The sequence below is a fragment of the Crocodylus siamensis genome, chromosome 2, assembly GCF_052110815.1.
Source record: "Crocodylus siamensis isolate JL-2025a chromosome 2, ASM5211081v1, whole genome shotgun sequence".
Classification (NCBI taxonomy): domain Eukaryota; kingdom Metazoa; phylum Chordata; order Crocodylia; family Crocodylidae; genus Crocodylus; species Crocodylus siamensis.
In genome coordinates, this window is record NC_143396.1 from 254,353,959 (window position 1) to 254,373,650 (window position 19,692).

General features: G+C 47.1%; 1 protein-coding gene across 1 annotated transcript; it reads left to right on the forward strand.

The window, feature by feature from the left end:
- The first annotated feature begins 28 nt into the window (after positions 1-28).
- Positions 29-19,474, forward strand: VASH1 (vasohibin 1). The gene is made up of 7 exons (XM_090033753.1): positions 29-427; positions 8,607-8,695; positions 9,766-9,822; positions 11,055-11,129; positions 12,075-12,456; positions 12,994-13,106; positions 13,722-19,474. Exons 1-7 carry the CDS (start codon positions 164-166, stop codon positions 13,792-13,794), a joined length of 1,053 nt encoding a protein of 350 aa, XP_089889879.1. The 5' UTR covers positions 29-163; the 3' UTR covers positions 13,795-19,474.
- Positions 19,475-19,692: the final 218 nt, after the last annotated feature.

A 19,692-nucleotide genomic window follows, 5' to 3' on the forward strand; every position in this document is an offset into this window, starting at 1 on the left:
CGGGGCTGGGACCTGCCGGCGGCCGCGCTGCCACGGGTGGCCGCAGCCCCTTCTCGCCCAGACGCCGGCCGCTCGCACTGCCATGCCCGGCGCGGGCGCAGGGAGGCTGAGGGCTGCCAGGAGCGCGGCGCCCTGAGCCGCCCCGTGGCCGGCGGGCGCTGGGATGCCGGGGGGCAAGGCCGGCGGCGCCGATGGGGCTGCCCCGCGGCAGCGCGAGGCCAGCGAAGGGGCAGCGCAGCGAGAGGAGGAGCAAGAGGACGATGGGGACGAGGACCTGCGAGACGGCGGGGTGCCCTTCTTCGTGAACCGGGGAGGGCTGCCGGTCAACGAGCCCACCTGGGAGAGGATGTGGCGGCACGTGGCCAAGATCCACCCCGAGGGGGAGAAGGTAGCACAGAGGATTCGGGGAGCCACTGATCTACCCAAGGTGAGGGCGCCTGGGAGAAGTGAGCCAGCCACGGGCAGAGCTGCCGGAGAGGGATGGCCGGCAAGCTGGCATTCAGTGGTGGGGCATGGCGCTGAGGTAGAGCTTTACCTCCCGTTGGACAGGCCACTAACAGAAGTGCCCAACACTGGGGTTCCCGCTGCAGTCAAGTCTATCCTGCTGTTAGGACTTGGCGCTCTGTGGTTAAGTAGAGCTTCCCCTTCTACCTACTTTGACACCATTTGCAGCAACACAAAAAGCTACTGTGGTAGCTCTGGAGCCAATTGGGAAGATCTGGGATTGGGGCACCGAGCCCTGAGCTGGAATTCATTTCTGAGGGGTCCTGCCTTGCATCTGCACTCATAGGGGCTATATAATAATGTTGGACACTTGGCTATTTAACTCATCATGACAGGGGGTGTGCTGTCAAGTGATATGACTTGCGGGGCAGATCAGGGAAGGGAGCATGCACAGGTTGGAGGCCAAAAGAGATGTACCGCCCTTCACAGGTGTGAAATGCGAGAGGGGACAGTAAAATAACCAGGAACAAGCTTATGGCTACTGGGGACAGTTTTAAACTGGGGAATTCTGGCACTCTGGCAGTGTCTGCCAGGAAGGCAGTTTTAAGGACAGAGAAGTTTAGAAGCCGATTAGATGACACCTTATATGGGTTGAATGGAGGGAACTCTTGCTGTTAACAGGGCATCAGACTAGAGGTCCTTTGTGCATTTCTCGGGCCTTATGTTGGAGCATCCTTTGAAAAGGGAAATATGAGATCGTATGACTTAACCTTGATGCTGTGTTGAGGCCTTTATGAAAGTTGCCATTTTAGCATGTGCGTATTTTCTGGTACAAATTCTTTTCGGTATAGTCAAATCCCCAGATTAAAAGTGCTTGACAAAGACTCAGTAAGTCTCTTAATTGTCCTGTGCAGGAGGCATCTCTCTATTCATTTAAAAATGGAGGAAACCAAAGTACAAAAAGATGAGGTAATTTGCTCATAGCAAAGGCTTATCTACACAGGGAAACTAGTGTTAAATAAGCTTGGCAGTGACTTTTGTTTTTACTTTACAGTGCACTAGCCCTCCATGCTGCTTTTGGTTTTCACTAAGTGCCTTTTTGTGGTATAGTTTAATTTACTTCTCTTGCAGTGTCAGGAACAAACCTTGAGTTCTCATTTCTAGTCCCATTTTCAGAGTCCCAACACTCTCCACCCTCCTCCCATCCCCCGCTTTCTTTCAAGACTGAAAAATAGCCTGGGTGAGCACTCAGAGTGCCTTTTTGATTAATCAAAACTTAATCATCATCTACCCAAAGGAAAAATGAATCATTTGGGTGAAGAAGGAAGGAGGGGGAGCTAGCGGGGGAGGGTCAGAAATCTTAAGTCATGTGGGGAGGAAAAATTGTTCTTTTCAGTTTCTTGCAGTCCATGCTCTTGAGGAACTCTTGCTGGTTCCCATTTCACTCTGTCATCAGTGCCAAAGGCCTACAGTCAGTGGATGCAACTGGCACAAGCTCCTTGAGCAACACCAAGTTGAAAGCTGGGCGGTATCCATTTTGGTAGTTGCCAGCACCATTGTGTACCAGCCTAGCTCATGCACTTCATTCAGTGAGGCCAGCACAGAGCGTGTTGCTTCCTCTGGGCTGCTGCATATTAGTAGAAGACTATCACTGGCTCAGGGAAATGGAGAGAAGTGTGTGGTGGGAAGCACTGAGGACAGATGAGGTTGGACAGGGTTCGGTAACATATGGACCATGGACTCGCTGGATCTGACCCATGGACCTAGAGAGCTTTGCCGGTGCCACTGCCCCATCTCTCCGTCCTTCCAGCTTGAGCAGTGGGGAGTTTTGTTTATGCCTCCACCAGAGCCAGGCACTGGGAACTGTGAACATGTCATTTCCCCCAGCCCATGGAGAGTTGCATGAGGTTGGGCATCTGCTAACCACATCTGTGCTTCTACCCTCCTCCCCTCCCTGCTTCCCCTTCCTCTCCTGGGTGGTGGCATGTGCGGCTTCTAGCTGGTGGGCAGCTGTGCTGAAGCAAGAAGCAATGGCAGCATGGACACAGTTTACAGATGCCTGGCCCAGGTGCAGCTTCCAGCTGCCTGGCCCCAGACCCAGAGTGGGGGAAGCCCTCCATTGCTGACACACCACCAAAGCCAACCAGCCCGCATTAGACTGGAGTTGGGGTGTTCTGGCTTAGCTTGTAGAAAGTTGGCGGTCTCTGAGTAAGGGTGGTGGGCTCTTGAATTTCTGGCCCTGTGGGGCAAATAAACACCCTGGATCTGGGCCATGGGCCAGATTCCTTGGGCAGGTCCAGTCCATGGATCAGATTCAGTGTGCAAAAGACACGTGGAGTCAGTCTGCACGTGCAGTCCATTATACCCCCACACACTGGGTCTGGCCAGGATGTGACCCCACACTCTGGATCTGGCCCTATGCATCATATTTGGCTGCATGTGCCAGTAGTTAATACTGGTAGTGCTCTCTCATTGCCAAATTTCCAAAGGAGCAGTGAGGTAGGGAAAGAGAAGAACCCTTCCTTGCTTGCAGTAACGAACCTGTTTCTGATCAGTATTTACCTTGTCAAACCCATCTGTGTGAGAAGATCTGATGCATCAAGCTTCAGAGAAGTAGAATTGGAGCATATAACCATATTGTACATGACTGGCTCCCCTAAGAAACTGTTGTCATTCAAATGCTGGAAGCCAAGTGGGTCACCTTAGAGATGCAGGAATTACCCTAACTAGTGTCTAATACAAGGTCTTGTGGTTGAGCTGGTGGTTGATATCAGATGCTTAAGAGTCAAATGGTGGAGAACAGTACTCTTCCAAGGTCCTCCCTCTCCCATAAAATAAACTCCACCACCTGAATTGTAGTGAGGTGCATTTGTGGTAGGATGTGTCCAAGGGTGGATCTAGAATTTTGAAAAGGGAAGTTCAGATAGTGAAGTGCATCAGTACATATAGAACACCTATTTTTCTCCAATTAAAAATAAACTAGAAGCTTTACTAATATGCTAAGGGCCTAAGGCTGTGCTACTCAGTTTAAGACTGAAACAAAAACAAATATAATTTCATTGGAATGAGTTAAAAACAATCTTCAGGGCTGTAAAATAGAAGCTTCATTACCAGGAGCACCTATCAGTCAGACAGCAGAATTGCAGAAGGACAGTTTAATTGGTGCAACATCAAGACCATTATAGAGAAGAGTGGGTTATTAACCCTGGGGAGTGAAGAGTTTAGAAGGGATCAGGTAGTTGGTTTTAAACTTTGAGTGGAGCAGGAGTCAAAGGGAGAGGTAGGGGGAGGTTTAAGTGTACCAGTGCAACCCCCTCCCCCAGATCCCCGCCCTGGATGTGTCACCTACTGTGCTGGGCTGTCTATTCAGCTGTGGCATTCAGCAGTACCTATGAGTTTCACTGGGCTCCTTGGTTTCCCCTTGGATGCCTGCTGAGCTCTTGCTAGATTCATGAAGCTTTGTCCTGTGATTGGGGCAGAGGAAAATACGTTGTCTTACTCTCAAGTGCTACTGTCAGATAATGCCAAAAAGAGCTGCCATTTGTCAGCTCTGTAAAGCTTTCTCCTATTCTATGGGATCTGATTAATAGTGACATAGTTAAGCATTGACACCTAAGCAACCATGATTAGGTACCTGAGTTAGCATGTTTCTAAGCTAAGTGAGGTTGGATTCCCCCCCACCCGCCTCTGTCTGCTATTGTTGCAGGCTCTCATCAGACTCAATCAGGCATCTCACAACTAATTACATTGAAAAGAAATCTCTCTTCCTATGGGAACCATAGTAGGAAGATTTTCATCTTTAATTGATAACGATAGATGTTTTCAGCCATTTAACTATCTCTTCCTCTTTGAAGCCTGCTGATCATAGAAAAGCAGGGTTGGAAGGGACCTCAGGAGGTCACCTTGTTGATTCCCCCAGGATCATCTCTATTTAAGACTATACAAGTGTTTCTTTAACCAACAAGTTCATGTTAAGTTCATGTAAACATGACAGAGGGAGGCTATTTGACTGTTAACTGGCACCATCTTCCACTACCTGGTTCAGAGGGCATAGCAGCTCTCTCCCAATGGTCCTTAGTGACTACATACCTCCAGGGCTGTCCACTTCCAGATACAGTTTAGCATTATCCACAGGAGAATTCCAAGACTCTTGCTTCGTGTTGCTGTTTCACTGAACTGTGCAAGACTGTTGAGTGTCACCTGTATGAAAGGGCCCTTTTCAATCCCAGCAGGAGGTGGCCCCTGGTAGAGATATAGTATGGGCTGCCTGAAGGAATTGGTTTTTTTCTCCTGAAATAACTGCATCACAAAGTTAAGTCAGCAAAAGCATGGTCAGTTTAGGTATGGCCATACCAGGGATTTTGTTGGCAGAGCCATGGCAGCCAAAGGGCATCATCTTTGCCCAGTGCTGGCTGGCAGAATTTTGTAATGTGGACCTGGCTGTCAATGACAAGCTGAAACAGACTTAAAATATACCCTTTTCTTACCTTCTGCTTGTGTATGTGGTGGCAACTGGAAAGGCATTTTTGTGATATGGCCTCCTCCAAACGTAGAAGCAGGGCTTCTTTAGCTGGGGCAGGGCGATGGCATTTTACAGCAAATCGAATTAAAGTCCAAGCACCCAGGAGAATGACTTTAGTTACAAAATCATTCCCCTGGGTGCTTGCACTTTGATTTGGGGGGAAGCTTATGGTCTTGGCTATGCTGAGCTTTGCGATGTGGAATTCGCCACCACCTTTGTGGCCTTGCTGATTCCTCTGTGTTGTTTTTCTTACTGCAGGCTGTGTTGGGAGCATAAGAGGTGCTACAGTTCCATTCCCTGAGGAGTCTGTTGTTCAACCCGTTGGGCTGGTGCTGCAAAGTAATAATAACTATAGCCTTTCGTTGTTAGATATCAAGGAGAAGTATTTTTCCCCTATACTTTATGCCTGAAGGAAATGATGAAGTACAAAGAGCTGAAGTGACTGTCCATGGTAAGGGAAACAGGTTGGTGGCAAGCAAAAAAAAGAGATGCCAGATGTAGTGCACTTGCCACTAGGCCATGCTGTCTTTTAGCATATCCTTCCCAGGTGCTTTCACTTGGTAAGACAGTCTTCCAGTATAACTGCCTGGCTGTTTAACTATTCCACACACAGACAGGCATTGGTATCACTCCACTCGGCTGATCTTCTTTCCCTGGGATAGAGCTGAAAGTGACCATTGTACTTTTCAGCCGCTGCTGACCTTTCTGGTTTTGATGGAAAAAGTTGTACGGTATCTCTGCAGGCCGGCAGTCATGTAAGCTACATGGGTGTGTGTAGTGCTGTACCAATGCACAGGCAGATGCGCTCCCTGCCTTAAGGGAAAGGGAAGTTCCACATTCTAAATAGAAGAGTTACAGGATGCAAAGGTAGAAGTAAGCAGGCTGGTAGCTGAGCAGTGAAGGGACTGAGGGGGAACCCAGAGAAGCAGTTGGTGCATAGTAGGCTGAGCAGTGTGTTCTTGGGTTTGCATTGTGTTTTGGTTAAACTACAGCTGCCAACTTAACTTCAGGGCTGTGTTGATAGCAAGAGTGTCTCTTGAGGGGCTAGGTGCTTGGACACTAGGATTATCTACAGAGAATGTATACAGGAGTACAGAGAAACAACTGTTAAGCTTACTACCAAAAACCACCTCCCTGACATTCCTAAGGGAGAAGGAGATGTGGCTGTGCCTCTTCCAAATCTGTCTTGCTTCATATTCTGCTTGGTTCAATTTAAGCATAAAACCTCAGCTTTTCTCCAGGCCCCTTCCCAAAAGCCAAGTTTCAGTCCCATCTGTGCAGCCAGTCTGTCTGGCAAGAGTTCAGTGCAATAGCTCACTGTGTACAAGTCTGGGAACTGTCAGATGTAACCCAGCCATCAAATAAGGAGAGACCAAAAATGTAAGAAGCTGCCTGCCTTGTTGGGGACTGTGCTGCATGCAGTAACAGGGGCGCTGATCCCCAGGAAACAGGGCTCTTCGTGGCTGTCTCTAATTTGCTGGTAATTCACCACTGATCTGTTCCTTTATCTGTTAAAAGCTAGATGTAATGTCTTAAGGATAGTGAAGATTGATTAAAGTTTGTATGTTTTGGCATCCTCGGCTAGATGAGACTAGAAGAAGGGCTAAGCACTAATACTGCTTGGTCAACACAGGGATGAGACAGGGACTCTTTCTCTTTCTTTCTCTCATCTCCCTTTCTGCAAGGCAAAATTCTGAAGACCTGATGCTAAGGGAAGTGTAGCCCACACCAGGCTGCAGGGCCATATCTGAATACAAGAGTGTGGTGTATTTGCATCAGTTTAATTCCGTAAGGTGCAGAAAGTTATTTTCTGTTAACTAGTCCCCCACAGAGGTGGTTTCCATTACACAGTGCATCAAGGCATTACATATTCCCCAGAGGGAAAGAGGATCTGAGAGAGGAGCAATTTCTTCCAGCAGAGAGAAGAGTAACTGAGAGGAGCCAGCAATTTGTGATGTCAATATGCATCTAACCAAAATGCAACTTTAGCCCCAGGAGTTAATTTTAGCCGCTTTTCTTCATTCAAATGCAGCACAGAAGTCAAGCACTGAAAAAAAAAATTAAACCAAGCTGAACACTGAGCCTGCCCTGGCTGTTACTTCCTTCATTGTTTTTGCCTGGAATGATTTCCCATGACTCTGTCAACTCATCACTTCCAAACCAATTTAGTTTGCATTCATTCCAGAGACAGCAACTTTCCCAGCACTATTCAGTGGAGTGTTTCCAGTTCCTGCTGGGACAGAAGTGCAAGCTGTTGGCTATCTCATTGATTCTGCTGTAGGAAAGCTGCAAGAGGAGCAGCTGGTGCCACCTACCTGCTCGCTACAGGAAGCTGAAGTATGGTGTTTGCTCATAAAGGGCACCAAGGGCACCGGAAGCAGTTGGTGGTGCTTATTAGTTTTCCTGCCTCTTTGGATCTTGCCTCCAGGAGCTTTTGGGAAACGGGCCCCTAGAACATCATAGCATCTTTATTAAAAGAACTTCTTGGAAAAAATGTTAGGACTGTAAAGATGCAAATGCTCAAGAGATGGTAACAGCTACTGGTGCATGGAGCCTGGGCACAGCAGAGCAGGGGGAGTCTTTCCTAAGAGGCTGACATCTTACTAAATAAATTAATATACCACTTGGTGGAAGGGCCAGATGGTGGCTCTGCCTTTGGCTGTCTCTGTTCCCAAGGGGAAGGGTAGGGACCAAGCACATTCTTTCTCTTTTGAGGAGGAACTTAATGGCCAAAATCTAACTTTGATGTGGAGTGGGGTTGGTATTAGATCAGGGTGCAGGTGTTAACTTTCCTTAGCTTCTCCTTCCTGTCATAGTTGTACCAAATCTGTCTGGCCAAGTCTTCTACTGAGCAAACGTCTCCCAGGTGCTTTTTGCCAACCCAGTTCCCCCTTCTGCTTTGGCTGGGCAGACAGGACCCTTCCTGCTTAGGCTTTTGCTTTAAGCAATGACAAAACATCAAATATCTCTTTCAAAATAAAGAGAAAAGATGGTTGGAAGCCAAGGCCTAAGACTGAAGAATAGGGGCAAAGGTCTGTCTGGGTGGTGCATTTGCAAGCATCATTCATCATTGCATAACTTAAAATTGGAGAAGGTAGAGATTGGGGGCAGAGGGAGGGGAGGAGCTCATGTATTATCCAGTCCATCTTCCTGCCACGACTGGTTCGTTCTCAGTGTATTCTTCACGTTCAAGATGCCAGATGACAGGACTTCCATCCTTACTTTTGGGAGTCAGTTCCAAGTGCCAGCTGCTGCCTATGTTGATGAATTCTTCCTGAGACGTTTCCTTTTATTTCACCTCATGCCTTACATCCTGCACTCCTCATGTCCCCATGCACAGCCAGTAGAGATACTGATAAATGAATGCACCCTGCTTTAGTTGTCACTTAGCTAATCTCTTCCTGGTTTAAGAAAAGACCTCCTGCCTTCTGTGATGATTTTTGCTGGTGGTGGTGGGTTTTCTCTGCATTCCTTATAATTCTTTAGCATAAAGATAGAAGTCTGATGTGACTGTGTGCACAAGAAATCTCCCAAGTAGAGAGGAAAAGCTTACTGGGTTACTGAGAAGACATTCCTATAAGAAAGTGCCAGCATGGGGAGCTCTGCTCTGTGACTAACTGTGTTTTCTCCCTCTGTTCAGATTCCCATACCGAGTGTGCCTGCGTTCCAGCTGTCCACCCCCATCCCTGAGCGCCTGGAAGCCATACAGCGCTACATCAGGGAGCTTCAGTATCCTTTTCTGTTATCATGGGTGCCAAGGAATGCTGATTCAGGAAGAGGCACCCAACTACAACTAAGAAGGGGACATGAAACTTGCTCCCTAAGAGCAGGAAATGGAAATTGGTTAGTTTGCTGCTTCATTCCCTTTCTGCCCACTTGAGTGTCCTTTGATTAATCCTTTTTTTCACATGGCACAGGCACGAGCCAGGTCAAGCTGGCATGTTGGAGGGTCTTCCTCCTCCAGCCAGTTGCAATGGATTGAAGAGGCTGTTCCTTCTAAAATATACATGTTCAAAGACCTTGCTGCTATACCCACCCAGCTCTTCCAGGAGAAGAGCAGACTGGGGCAGACTGCAAGGTGATTTAGTCCTCTGCCAAACTTAGGTGAGCTAGCACATGAAGAGAACTTGGGCTGTGTGCTGAGACACCTTACTGGGCCTCTCTGAAGTGGCCAGAACAAGATAGTCCTTGCCCTGCAAACCCATACATATGTAGCTGCTGGTATGCTTATGACCTGGGAATGAGACTCCTCTGTACACTCTAGCCTTGAGTGCTGGTACAGGGTAAGTGCAAAGGGCATGTGCCATGCAAGTCCAATTTTATCTCGCTGGTGGGATGTGGAACTGTGTCTGGTTTCAGCCCTGACGCAAAGTGAGGAAGGAATTTGTCAGCATCTCTTGTGCAAATCCTGGGGCTGTTTTGCTATTGAGATGGGTCCCATTCAGCATAACAGCCAAAGTAGTTCTGGCATTCATAGACTCTGTGTGTTCCTTTGCAAGCAACATCTTGTAGAAGAGGCTGACCAAAAAATGTGGGGTTTAGGGAGGGAAATAAATTGGATTAGAGAAGGGGGCTAATAGAAATAAAACTGGGGTACAAATTAGAGAATGACAATGGGAAGATCATGAGAGAGGGGCCTGTTTCGCCTTTCTTTGCTGGTATCATGCTTGTTAGATCATGACCTGGCTGTAAGAACTCTTACTGACATGCTGGTGGCATAATGAGAACCTCCAGACAGTAATTGTAGTATGTGGGCTTTTTGGCTCTTCCATATTGCATGGCCTTAATTTTTGCCTCAGGTACAATCACACTGGGACACAATTCTTTGAAATTAAGAAGAGCAGACCTCTGACTGGGTAAGTTCTGACAGGCTCTTCCTTCCTTCTGCCTTTGTGTTCTGAGAACTTGCTGTTTCTTTTACTTGCTCCCCTTTCCCCACTCACCGCCTTAGCCTGATCCAGTGTCCAGCTTGAATCTGGGCGCCTCAGTGCCGCAGCTGTCCTTCCTGAGGTGATACAGTGCCAAAGCTAGACTCTGCTCAGGATGCAAATGGGCAGAGCCATGTGTTGTCCTTTCTCAAGGCCAAGGCCTGGATGTGTTGCCAAGGGTCAGCACACTTGCTTAGAAGAAAAGGTAAACATTTGCTGGATCTGCTCAACTTTTGCAAGCCTCCAATCTGGAAGATAAATTTATGGGCTTCTGTGGACTTTATGTAAAGCTAAACAAAGTCTTGTCCTAAATAAGCTGTCTAAAGCTCAGCTCTAACTTTACAGCATCTGTGACTGTCTTTTGACACAAAATCTGAATTGTCTGGACTCTTCCAGGAGTCTAACACTGAAAGTAAATGATTTGTGGGAAGGCAGGAAGAAAGAGACATCCCCAAGTACAGACTCTGTTTGGAAAAGGGCTGTGTTTGGTAAACTCTCAAAGAGACAGCACAACATCCATTGTCTTGCACCTGGTTCTACTGACTGAGTCAGGAGCTTCCTAATCTGCTACCCAAAACCTGGTCTTCCAGGTTTGCTGCAGACCCCACCCACCCTTTAAGTGGTTGTCCAGGTGGCTAAAATGTCTTGGAATGTAACCTGCATGAAATCTCCTCTGCAGCATGGGACCAGCTCAGGGAGACCAGAATTGAGTGGTACTTCTGTTCACTCCTTTCCTGCCCTCAGGCCTAGGGTGTCAAGTGCCCCTGGCATTTGGTATCCTGACCTGAGGCTTCTCATCTTGATCATGTGAGTGTGAATTCCAAGGAATTCACTGAGATTCATAAGAGTGGCTCCAGACTTGCAGCACTCTAGGCCAGACTCTGCTGGCCCAGAAGGTGCGTTCGTTCTTCTTGGCTCATCCCAGGAGAAACCACAGCAGCAGTGATGAGGCGGGATGAGAAATGACAAGAGGCTGACCTTGACTCTAGTTTATTTTCTGAGGGTTTTCTCCTTCAGCCTTTGTCTTCAGAGGGTTCCCTTCCTCCTCCATCCCTGCAGCCCACTTTACATATATACCAACAGGACTGAGTTTGACGGTTCTGCCTAGCACAAACCCTCTAACTCTCCTCCCGTCTTCCCATCCCTATTCTGCCTTGCAGGCTGATGGACCTGGCTAAAGAAATGACCAAAGAGGCCCTGCCAATCAAATGCCTGGAAGCTGTGATCCTGGGAATGTATCCTTTCCTCCTAAATGTGCACGTCTGTTCACCCTAACGTTTTTTCCTCTGTTCCCTCAAGACTCTTTCGTGCTACTGGTGTATTGCAAAGGGCCAAGCGGAGTACTAGGAGTAGGATCAGTTCTTAAGGATTGAACCTCCCTCCTTCTGTAGGATTGTCTCTTAGTCCTTCTGGATCTGGCGTGCAGTAAGGATGCAGCACACGTTCCTCATTGTTTTAAATGCTCTAAATGCTCTCTGCAGTGCAGGGAAATACAGAATATCTCTACCTCAGTAGCTCCTGCCCCCGCTGCAGGCTTAGGCAAATGCTCTTTTTAAATTTTGGCCTTCTGCTTCTTAGGATTTGCATGCAGAGGGGATGACACCTTTTCTTGGGACTTGCCAGGCTAAGTGAGGGTGGGGTCACTTCCTCTGAAATTCTGGAGGTTACTTCAGTGATGAGAAAACATTTGAAACCCATGTCAATTGGCTGTGGGTCCTGGAGGATTTGGCAGTTATCAAATGCAGTGGTTTCCCTTTATGAAAAGCCAGTCTGCTGGTGTCAGTGCTCAGGAGAATGGGCTATACAGAGTCCTTTCCCTCTACAGCTCTTTTGGTTTCTTTGTTAAATGAGTTGATAGGTTTTCTTCCAGCTCCTAGCCAAACAGGGTTATACTTTGCCAAACTGCCCTTGTAATTGGCTTCCTGCATTGGCAGTATTGTTGGAGTGGCCAGGTTCCTGAATGGGAACTGAGCTCTCCCTTACCCAGGGCAGGGTATAGCAGTCTCAAAATAGACTGGACTTGCACTTTCTCTGAGTTTGTCTCTCAGGGCGTCAGTCTACATTTTGCTGACAACAGCAACTTGCCCAGGTTGCCTGGAAGGTTTTGTTGGGGTGAGAAGAACCTTACCTCCATTTTCTTGGCATCACCAGTTATTTCCTAAATGAGTCCATTTTGCCAGTTACCTCACCAACAACATGACCACACTGGAGCGTTTCCCCATCAGCTTCAAAACTCACTTCTCAGGGAACTACTTTCGCCACATTGTGCTGGGGGTGAACTTTGGGGGTCGCTATGGGGCACTGGGCATCAGCCGGCGTGAGGAGCTCATGTACAAGGCACCCACCTTCCGCACATTGAGTGAGCTGGTCTTTGATTTTGAGGAGGCATATCGCCGCTGCTGGCACACCCTCAAAAAGGTGAAACTGGGTCAGTATGTGTCTCATGACCCACACAGTGTGGAGCAGATTGAGTGGAAGCATTCCATCTTGGATGTGGAGAAGCTGGGCCATGAGGACTTCCGCAAAGAACTAGAGAGACACGCACGTGACATGAGGCTGAAGGTAAGTCAGGATGACTGGTGAGTTCTGTCTGCTTCCCTTGGAAGCTGCAGGTACAAATTCCATCCTTGGTGTCCAAGTCTAGGTGAGTTTATTCTGTTGCACTTGACTGTTTGACGCATTACTCTCCTGGGGGTGTATACAAACTCTGCTGGATGTGTGGCAGGAAGGGAAAGGGGATTAGGATAGAATCCTTGCCCCCCCCCGCAGACACTTTGTTCCTAATGGGGATGCAGACCACTCAGAGCTTTCAACCTTCTATAACAGGTGAGCCTTGGAGTTTTTGTGCAGCTGAAGCCGAGCTACTTACTTGCTTGGAAGTCTTGGAGGGAGGGGTGCATTTGAGACTGTCCAAGCTGGGTACTGCACATGGGAATATACAATACACCCCCCCCCCAATGCATTCTCTTTCCTTGCCTGTAACTGTTATTTGTATTAATGTCTCCTGATCTAAGGCAATGAAGTCTTTCTGGGTCTTGTTTCCCAGCTGCTTCTGGTACTGACTTCCCTCCCATGCTTCTTTTTTCAATTCTCCTACAGATCAGCAAAGGGACAGGACCACCATCTCCCACAAAGGACAGGAAGAAAGATGTGTCCTCCCCACAACGGGTCCAGTCCAGTCCACATCGCCGCAACAGCCGTGGGGAGAGACGGTAAGCAGGGCTTGATGGTGGGTGGCTTCTTTGCAGGACTTTTCTCTGACTTGCTGAGGGATGTCCCATACTTTTGGATAAAGCAAATTTTTGTGAACTCTTGTTATTCTCTGTACCTGGGAAGGTGTTTCTTGGCTTGTTCTTTTTTGCTCCATCACTGGTTTTTGTTTTTTTTCCTGTTCCCTAAGGCACTGGTCTTGTGACATGTATACTTGCCTTCCTATTTTCAAACTAGCTGGAGTTAAGGCTGACTGATCTGTACCTGCAGAGGTCATGTTAATCTAGTGCTTGATGTGGAATGTCACAGATTTCTCCAAAAGACACCTAAAACTACACCACTGGCCAGTGAGACCTGGCATGCCAGGGCTGGGGGCCAGTGTCCTTGGAAAAATAGGTCTGGGGACAGGCCCAAGAGCCAAAAGTATTTGGGGTGTGGGTGTTGGCTTCCTGTGCCCTTGAGGGATGTTGAGGAGTTACTGGAGGGTGAAGAATAACCATTGTTGCTGTTGTGGTATCAAGGGAAGAGGCTGAAGTTGGGCTGCCTGCTGTTTCCTCAATCTGTGAAAGTTCCTTTGCCAAAGACCCCTGAGTAGTTATTGCCTTATCTATTTACAGGCCGTCTGGTGAGAAGAAGCCTGCTGATTCCAAAGCAATGCCAGACCTCAATGGGTACCAAATCCGGGTGTGAAGAATGTCATGCGTTCCATGCCTGGCTCCACAGACTACTCACTGGCCACATTCAGGACCTGGAGCAGCCTGCAGCAAGCTCAATGTGGAGAAAAGGGAAGAAGGCATTGGGTGCAGGTCTTCCAAGATACCTCCTAACAGGCTGACCCTGGAGCTGGATCCCATGGGTCACACAAGATTCACAGGCCTGTTTTTGGAAGGAGTGTGGATTTTCTTCTCTCTTTAAATCCATTTAAATAAGGTTTTTTTTTTCATTTGCTTTTTAAAGAAAGCTCTACCAGTTGGTAGAAAGATGCTGCAGGGGGTTGGGAAGCTGCCTGCTGTTTACAATGAAGGTTGGAGAGGGTTGGGCCAGCAGAGCTCAGATGTCCTATAGGATCCTTTGGATGAGAATATCAAAGTGGGAATAGTCCACTGTGCCTCTTTCCCTTTTGTGAGGAAGGTCTCAAACAGTGCAAAGCCCTGGAATAAGGGCAGGGAAGGTCTTGGAATGGAAAGACCCCAGCTCTAGTGCAAAGATTGCAGGTTTGTAACTCCTGTCTTGCTGTAGACCTGCCAGAAGAAGGCAGCAGGGGAGGAGTGGGGGCATTCGGATATATTACTTCCCTCAGTTCTGTTTTGCTCATGATGCAAGAACTTCATACAGTGCACATTCAGTGCAGCCTGCAGTCTGACCTCCATGTTTCATTCATCTGAGCCAGGGCACATGGAAGATGAGTGTCTCGTTTTTTACTTGCAGATGCTTTGTTTCCCTTCAGTTCATGGTAGACTTCTATGGCAACGGGGTGATGGTGCCTGACTGGCAGGCTGGCTCACTGGAAACCTAATCTCTGGCCAAAGCTCTTGGTGTTACTTCTTAGAAGCTGATGGTGACAGCTTTAGCCATGAGGTGCAGGCTCTGGGATGAAAGTGATGGAGGGGATCATCTGACAATGCGCATCTTTCATAAAAGATTCTTCCCTCCTCCCCTCAGGAAGAGGGGGTTTTAACTCCATCCTTGCCATCAAGTTAGTGAGCCCCTTCTCATCCTGGATTTTGGGTACCAGCATTAAAATAAGTATTCAAGCTACATGCCAGGCTCTGTTCCAAGGGCCTTTGTGACTGGGCAAAATAAGGTAGTGGCTTCTGGTTCCTATGCCCATGTTGCTCTATTCGTCCCTTTGCCCTCACTTACAGCCAGTAGTGGCCAAAGCCTCCCTCAGTGCCTGTAAAAGTGCAGTGCATTGCTGTCTCTAAGAATACAGAGAGCATTTGCTCAGCAAATCCCCCATGGCAGTCCCTTCAGGGTGGGTTAAGGAAACACCACTTTTCCTGTTCCCTCACAGCGTATTTCCTGGGTAGAAAAGACCTGGTGTGATGCAGCACTTTGTTCTCACTGAATAACAGCTCCTCATCTTCTCTCCATTCAACTTGATCTACGCTTACCAAGAGACCAAGTTTTGAGCAACTTAAGGTTGGGGTGTGCCAAAAAGGTCAGAAACAAATGCCCAAGTTAGGGAGTAGAACTTGGTGTACCACTTGGATCAAGACCTAAATGTCTGAAAATACTGCTGTAGAGCATCCACTTCCCCTTCTCTTCAGCCTGGCCTGTTTGGCCTGCATTTGTCCATCCTCCTCCTGGGAGCACAGCCATGTTTCTGCTGTTATGACAGCCAGGTTGTCTTGCTGCACTACCTGGCCATTCTCAGACTGGGCAACTCCCTAAAGGACAGCTGTGTACTACAGGTTAGAATTGAGGAGCCCTGTGGCCCTTCTGTATGGGGCCTACACTTGGAAGAGTGGGGATGCTAGAAATCAGGAGTGAGGTGGATGATGAGTTGGTGAGTCAAGGTTGAGGTGTATGGACATAGCTACAGGCTGAGGAGGCAGGTCTCGTGACATCACTGAAGGAGTGTCAAACATGGCAGTATCTAAATCCTATTGGAACAGGGCATATCTTTTTTGACCTTAAACATATTACAAGCTCAGGCCAAGTATCTACCATACTTGTTTGTGTTGTCACAACCAGGCCAAGTCATGCTGTGTCTCGATGTGGATAGCATAGAATAGATTCTTATTCCAATAAAACTCCTCTGAATTGAAGCAGTATTAGCTCTTGAAGCACTGCCCAGAAGTGCTCTAACTAATTCTGAGTTGTATGCTCTTCACCCTCATTTGGATAGCTGTTCTTTACTCATCACTGCAGCCTGTCCTGCTAGATCCTTACTTCGCTCTGTTCTTACTGCTGTATGGAAACTACACTACAAACCCTGCATACACTTATCTGCCACATTTTGTGTTCCATTGTACACAAAAAAGAAAGAGTTAATGATTGAGAAATAAAATCATGTGACTGGTCAAGCAACAAGTTATACCAATTTGGTAGGTTTGCTGTTTCAGGCTGATCTGTCTTAAAGAGTTTGTGTGTATGCTTTACTCTGCAATAAGAAGCCACACAGTAGAAATATACTGTGTTTGGCAGGTCTTTCATTCCAGGGGAAGTTGACTTGGTTTAGCTTGCTGAAGGATAAAGCAGACACATGAAAGAGTTGCAGAGGATCAGCTGATGAACATTTGTAAGCAGTGATTTCCCTCCCCCACTACTCCTCTTCTCAATCTTTAAATTGGTCTGATTGGTTTCATTCAGAAGTTGCCAGTTAGATGCTCCATCTGGCTTGTACTATGTTCTTGTAAATTACTGTATCAAGTATTGGATATTACGGTGATGAAATGCTCTAGAAATACTGTAGGTGCAATTCACAGACAAATGTATATAATGTGAATTATAAGGACCAATTTTACTTCTCTGTATATACTGTTCTGCAGTTGTTTAAGGATCTGCATAATATCATGTGGGAGCCAATGAAATTATCTACCAAGCTCAAGGCAGACTGAAGATGAAAACAATCAGAAAATAGCCAATTTTCATAAATCAATATACGGCCTCTCCCTAAGTGTGGTTCAGTAAGTCAACAGAAGCTCTTGAGAATGAGAAGCCTTGTAGAAAGTACATTCATTAGTTAGACAGATTTAGAGTTGAGCTTTTTTATTAGGTGGAAAGAAGCAAAAGAGGCCTGCAGTAAAAACCTGTTTAGCAAAAAATAAGCCACATGTTAATAATACTTTCCCATGAGCAGGGCAAGGGGATGCTATGTGACATGTATGGGTCACCAAAACAGAACCACTAAGCTAAGAAAGACTAAATGCTTTCTTCTGCTCTACAGTTAAGTTGTGCAGCTTTCTTCCTCAATGATGGCACTGAGACCAGTAGTTTAAAAAATTAAATGAAGTGGATGTTTAAGGGGATGCACAGCAGGTAAGAGTTCTTCAAGGTTTCGTAATCATCATCCTTTAGAACAGGGGTGTGAACCATACAGCCCATCAGCCTATGGAGCCTTATGATCTGGCTTGTGCGGCATGGCCCCAGCTGCACAAGACCTGGTGCTTTGGGTACTGCATGTGGCACAGAGGCAAGCATGGGGTGCATGCAGGGCTGGTCCTAAATAAGCTCTGTACACTGGCTTGGGCTGGTGTAGACTGGCCTGGAGTCTGTCCTAATACTTTGCCCAAACCTCTGTAAAGAAAAGAACTGAAGAGCTATTGAGAGTGAAGGAGAGGAGGATGACTGTCTCTGTTCTTTGATATTCACATGACAAAATGTGAGACTTTAAGGCCATAGGATTTTGTCCTTGTTGCTGCCTCAGAGCCAGCACTAGTATGGTGCCTCTAAGATTGAACATAAATGACTAATATGGGGGATTTTTTTTATGGTGTGTGTATAGATTTTTTTACTATTGCCCCATTTTACATTCACTTCCTAGTTCAAGGGGAGGTGCAGTCTTTTTGGCAGACATGCCATAAATTAGCCCTGCATCCTCCCTATGTGCCACTCTGTTCCCCTTCCTCTGCCTGATTTCCTGCTCTGCTTTTTTCCAGTGCTGCCTATCCCCTCCCCAATCTGTTGTGTGCTGCACCAAGGCTGCCCATGGCACTTTTCCTATAGGTTAACTGCACCTGTCCTAGTTTATGCCTTTCTGAAACCAGTAGAAGGAAGTGCCTCCATACACCAAGGGCTAGACCCTGCCTGTACTATGTATGTAGCCTATGTAGGCTTAAAGGGAAAGGCCTTACTTTAACAGGTGCTGAGTTCTTGTTAGCAAGGACATATCTCAGTGTGGATTTTGGACTTAAAACACAGCCTGTCCTAATAAAAAGGTGGCCTTGGAATAGTTAGGGCCTCTGACACCAGCCCAACTGGCAACTTTGAGGACTTTTTCAGATGAATGTGCTAGCAAGTATAAAACAAAGGATTCCTTCTAAAGGGGGTAACTCTACCCTGGTTTAAGCACACTGAGCTGCTAAGCTAAGTGTGAGAGCACACCTTCACCAGAAGCTGCAATACTTGAGCCTTGTCAAACCCTGACAAGCCCCAGCTAGAGAAGGTGTTATACTGTGTTAAAGTGATTATTTTATTCTTATGCCACTGTGCACATATAGCACATCTTGGTAGTGTACTCTGTTCCCACAGCTGGAGTAAGTGACCCCACGGCCTTGGCTGGGTTGTTGTTTGTATTGAGCAGAGAAAAGGAGCAGTAAGTTGTTTGCACAGTAGCTGTAGTCCTGTTACCAGATCTGTGTTATGTGAAGAATGTTGGCTTAGTCTTTCAGTTGAAAACCTTGACCAGACTCCCGTCTAAACGATCACTGGTTCACGTGTTGTGTAAATCCAGTCACAACTGTTTTTAAATCAAAGAAACTATACTGAAGAATCCTCTGCTGCCAGGAGGCAAAAGCTTGGATTAGAAGGAAGCAGTCAGTTTACTATTTCTAGTGGCTGGAAGCTCCAAGGGCACTGGCTTTTGCTCCTGATTTGGGCCAGTTACCTTAGCAAGTTGCTTCTTATAACTGAAGTACTCAGAGCAGCCTGGTGTCCAGGGACTAGATACAAACAGGGTAGGTTCTATACCCTGTCTGTTTGTTGTGCAAGTCTGCTTGGTTGAAATAGCACCATGTGCTCTACTACTTTTGCACTATTATCCTGTCTGATATATAGAATTTGAACAGGAGAAGCCTGTTGCCCAACCCAAGAAAGCTGCTGCTGCTCTTGTTTTGGCACAGCTGGAACCAAGCGAGATGCTGACAACCCCTGTGCAGGCAAGATGAACTTCTTGGGGAGTTTATAAAGCTTGCCAGTCTCCTCAGCAGATGTTTACTCATATCAGTGACCACTCTCCCTCGGTGGGGGGGGGTGCCCCTGGCCTTGTCTGCTCAGGAGCAATCCAGCTTAGGCCAGGATGGCAACTGAATCCCCTGTAACCTCTGCAGAGCAGAGTCCCCCCTGCACCCCCTCCCCAGGCCCTTCCCCCAGCCTCCAGGCCAGGGCTGAGATGGTGCTAGTGGGACCTGTGTGGTCCCTTCCTTATGCATCAGTATTCTCTTCTAGCATCTGTCCAGTACTCCAGAATCATTTACCTCTTGTCACTGGAGCAGCTCAGAACTAACCAAGATTACTTTCTTCATGTAACAAGTGTGTCTTTTGTAACAAGTAGCAATTCCGTGTACCTGTGCAGCCAACACAGAACCAGTATTTAGATTTAGTTCTTACTGCACCTCTGTAGCCCTTATGTCAGTATTTCCTCTTCCTGCTTTTCATACTAGAAAATAAAATTAACCTCTGCACACACTTGTGCAGAGAAAATAAAGGTTGCCTCTGTCTTCATTATGGCTAGCAAGAACTAGAGAACAGATGGTTAAATTACTCGTCTGCTGAAAATAGGGTTATATCATTTCTCCTGGGGACAGATGCGTGGTTTTGAAATCCAGCTAAAGGACTAAATGCAGATGGGCTACTACATATGTGTTGTTGCAGGAAAGAGGGAAAAAAGATCCTGTGGGGCAAGAATCTCTGCCTTATGAGCTT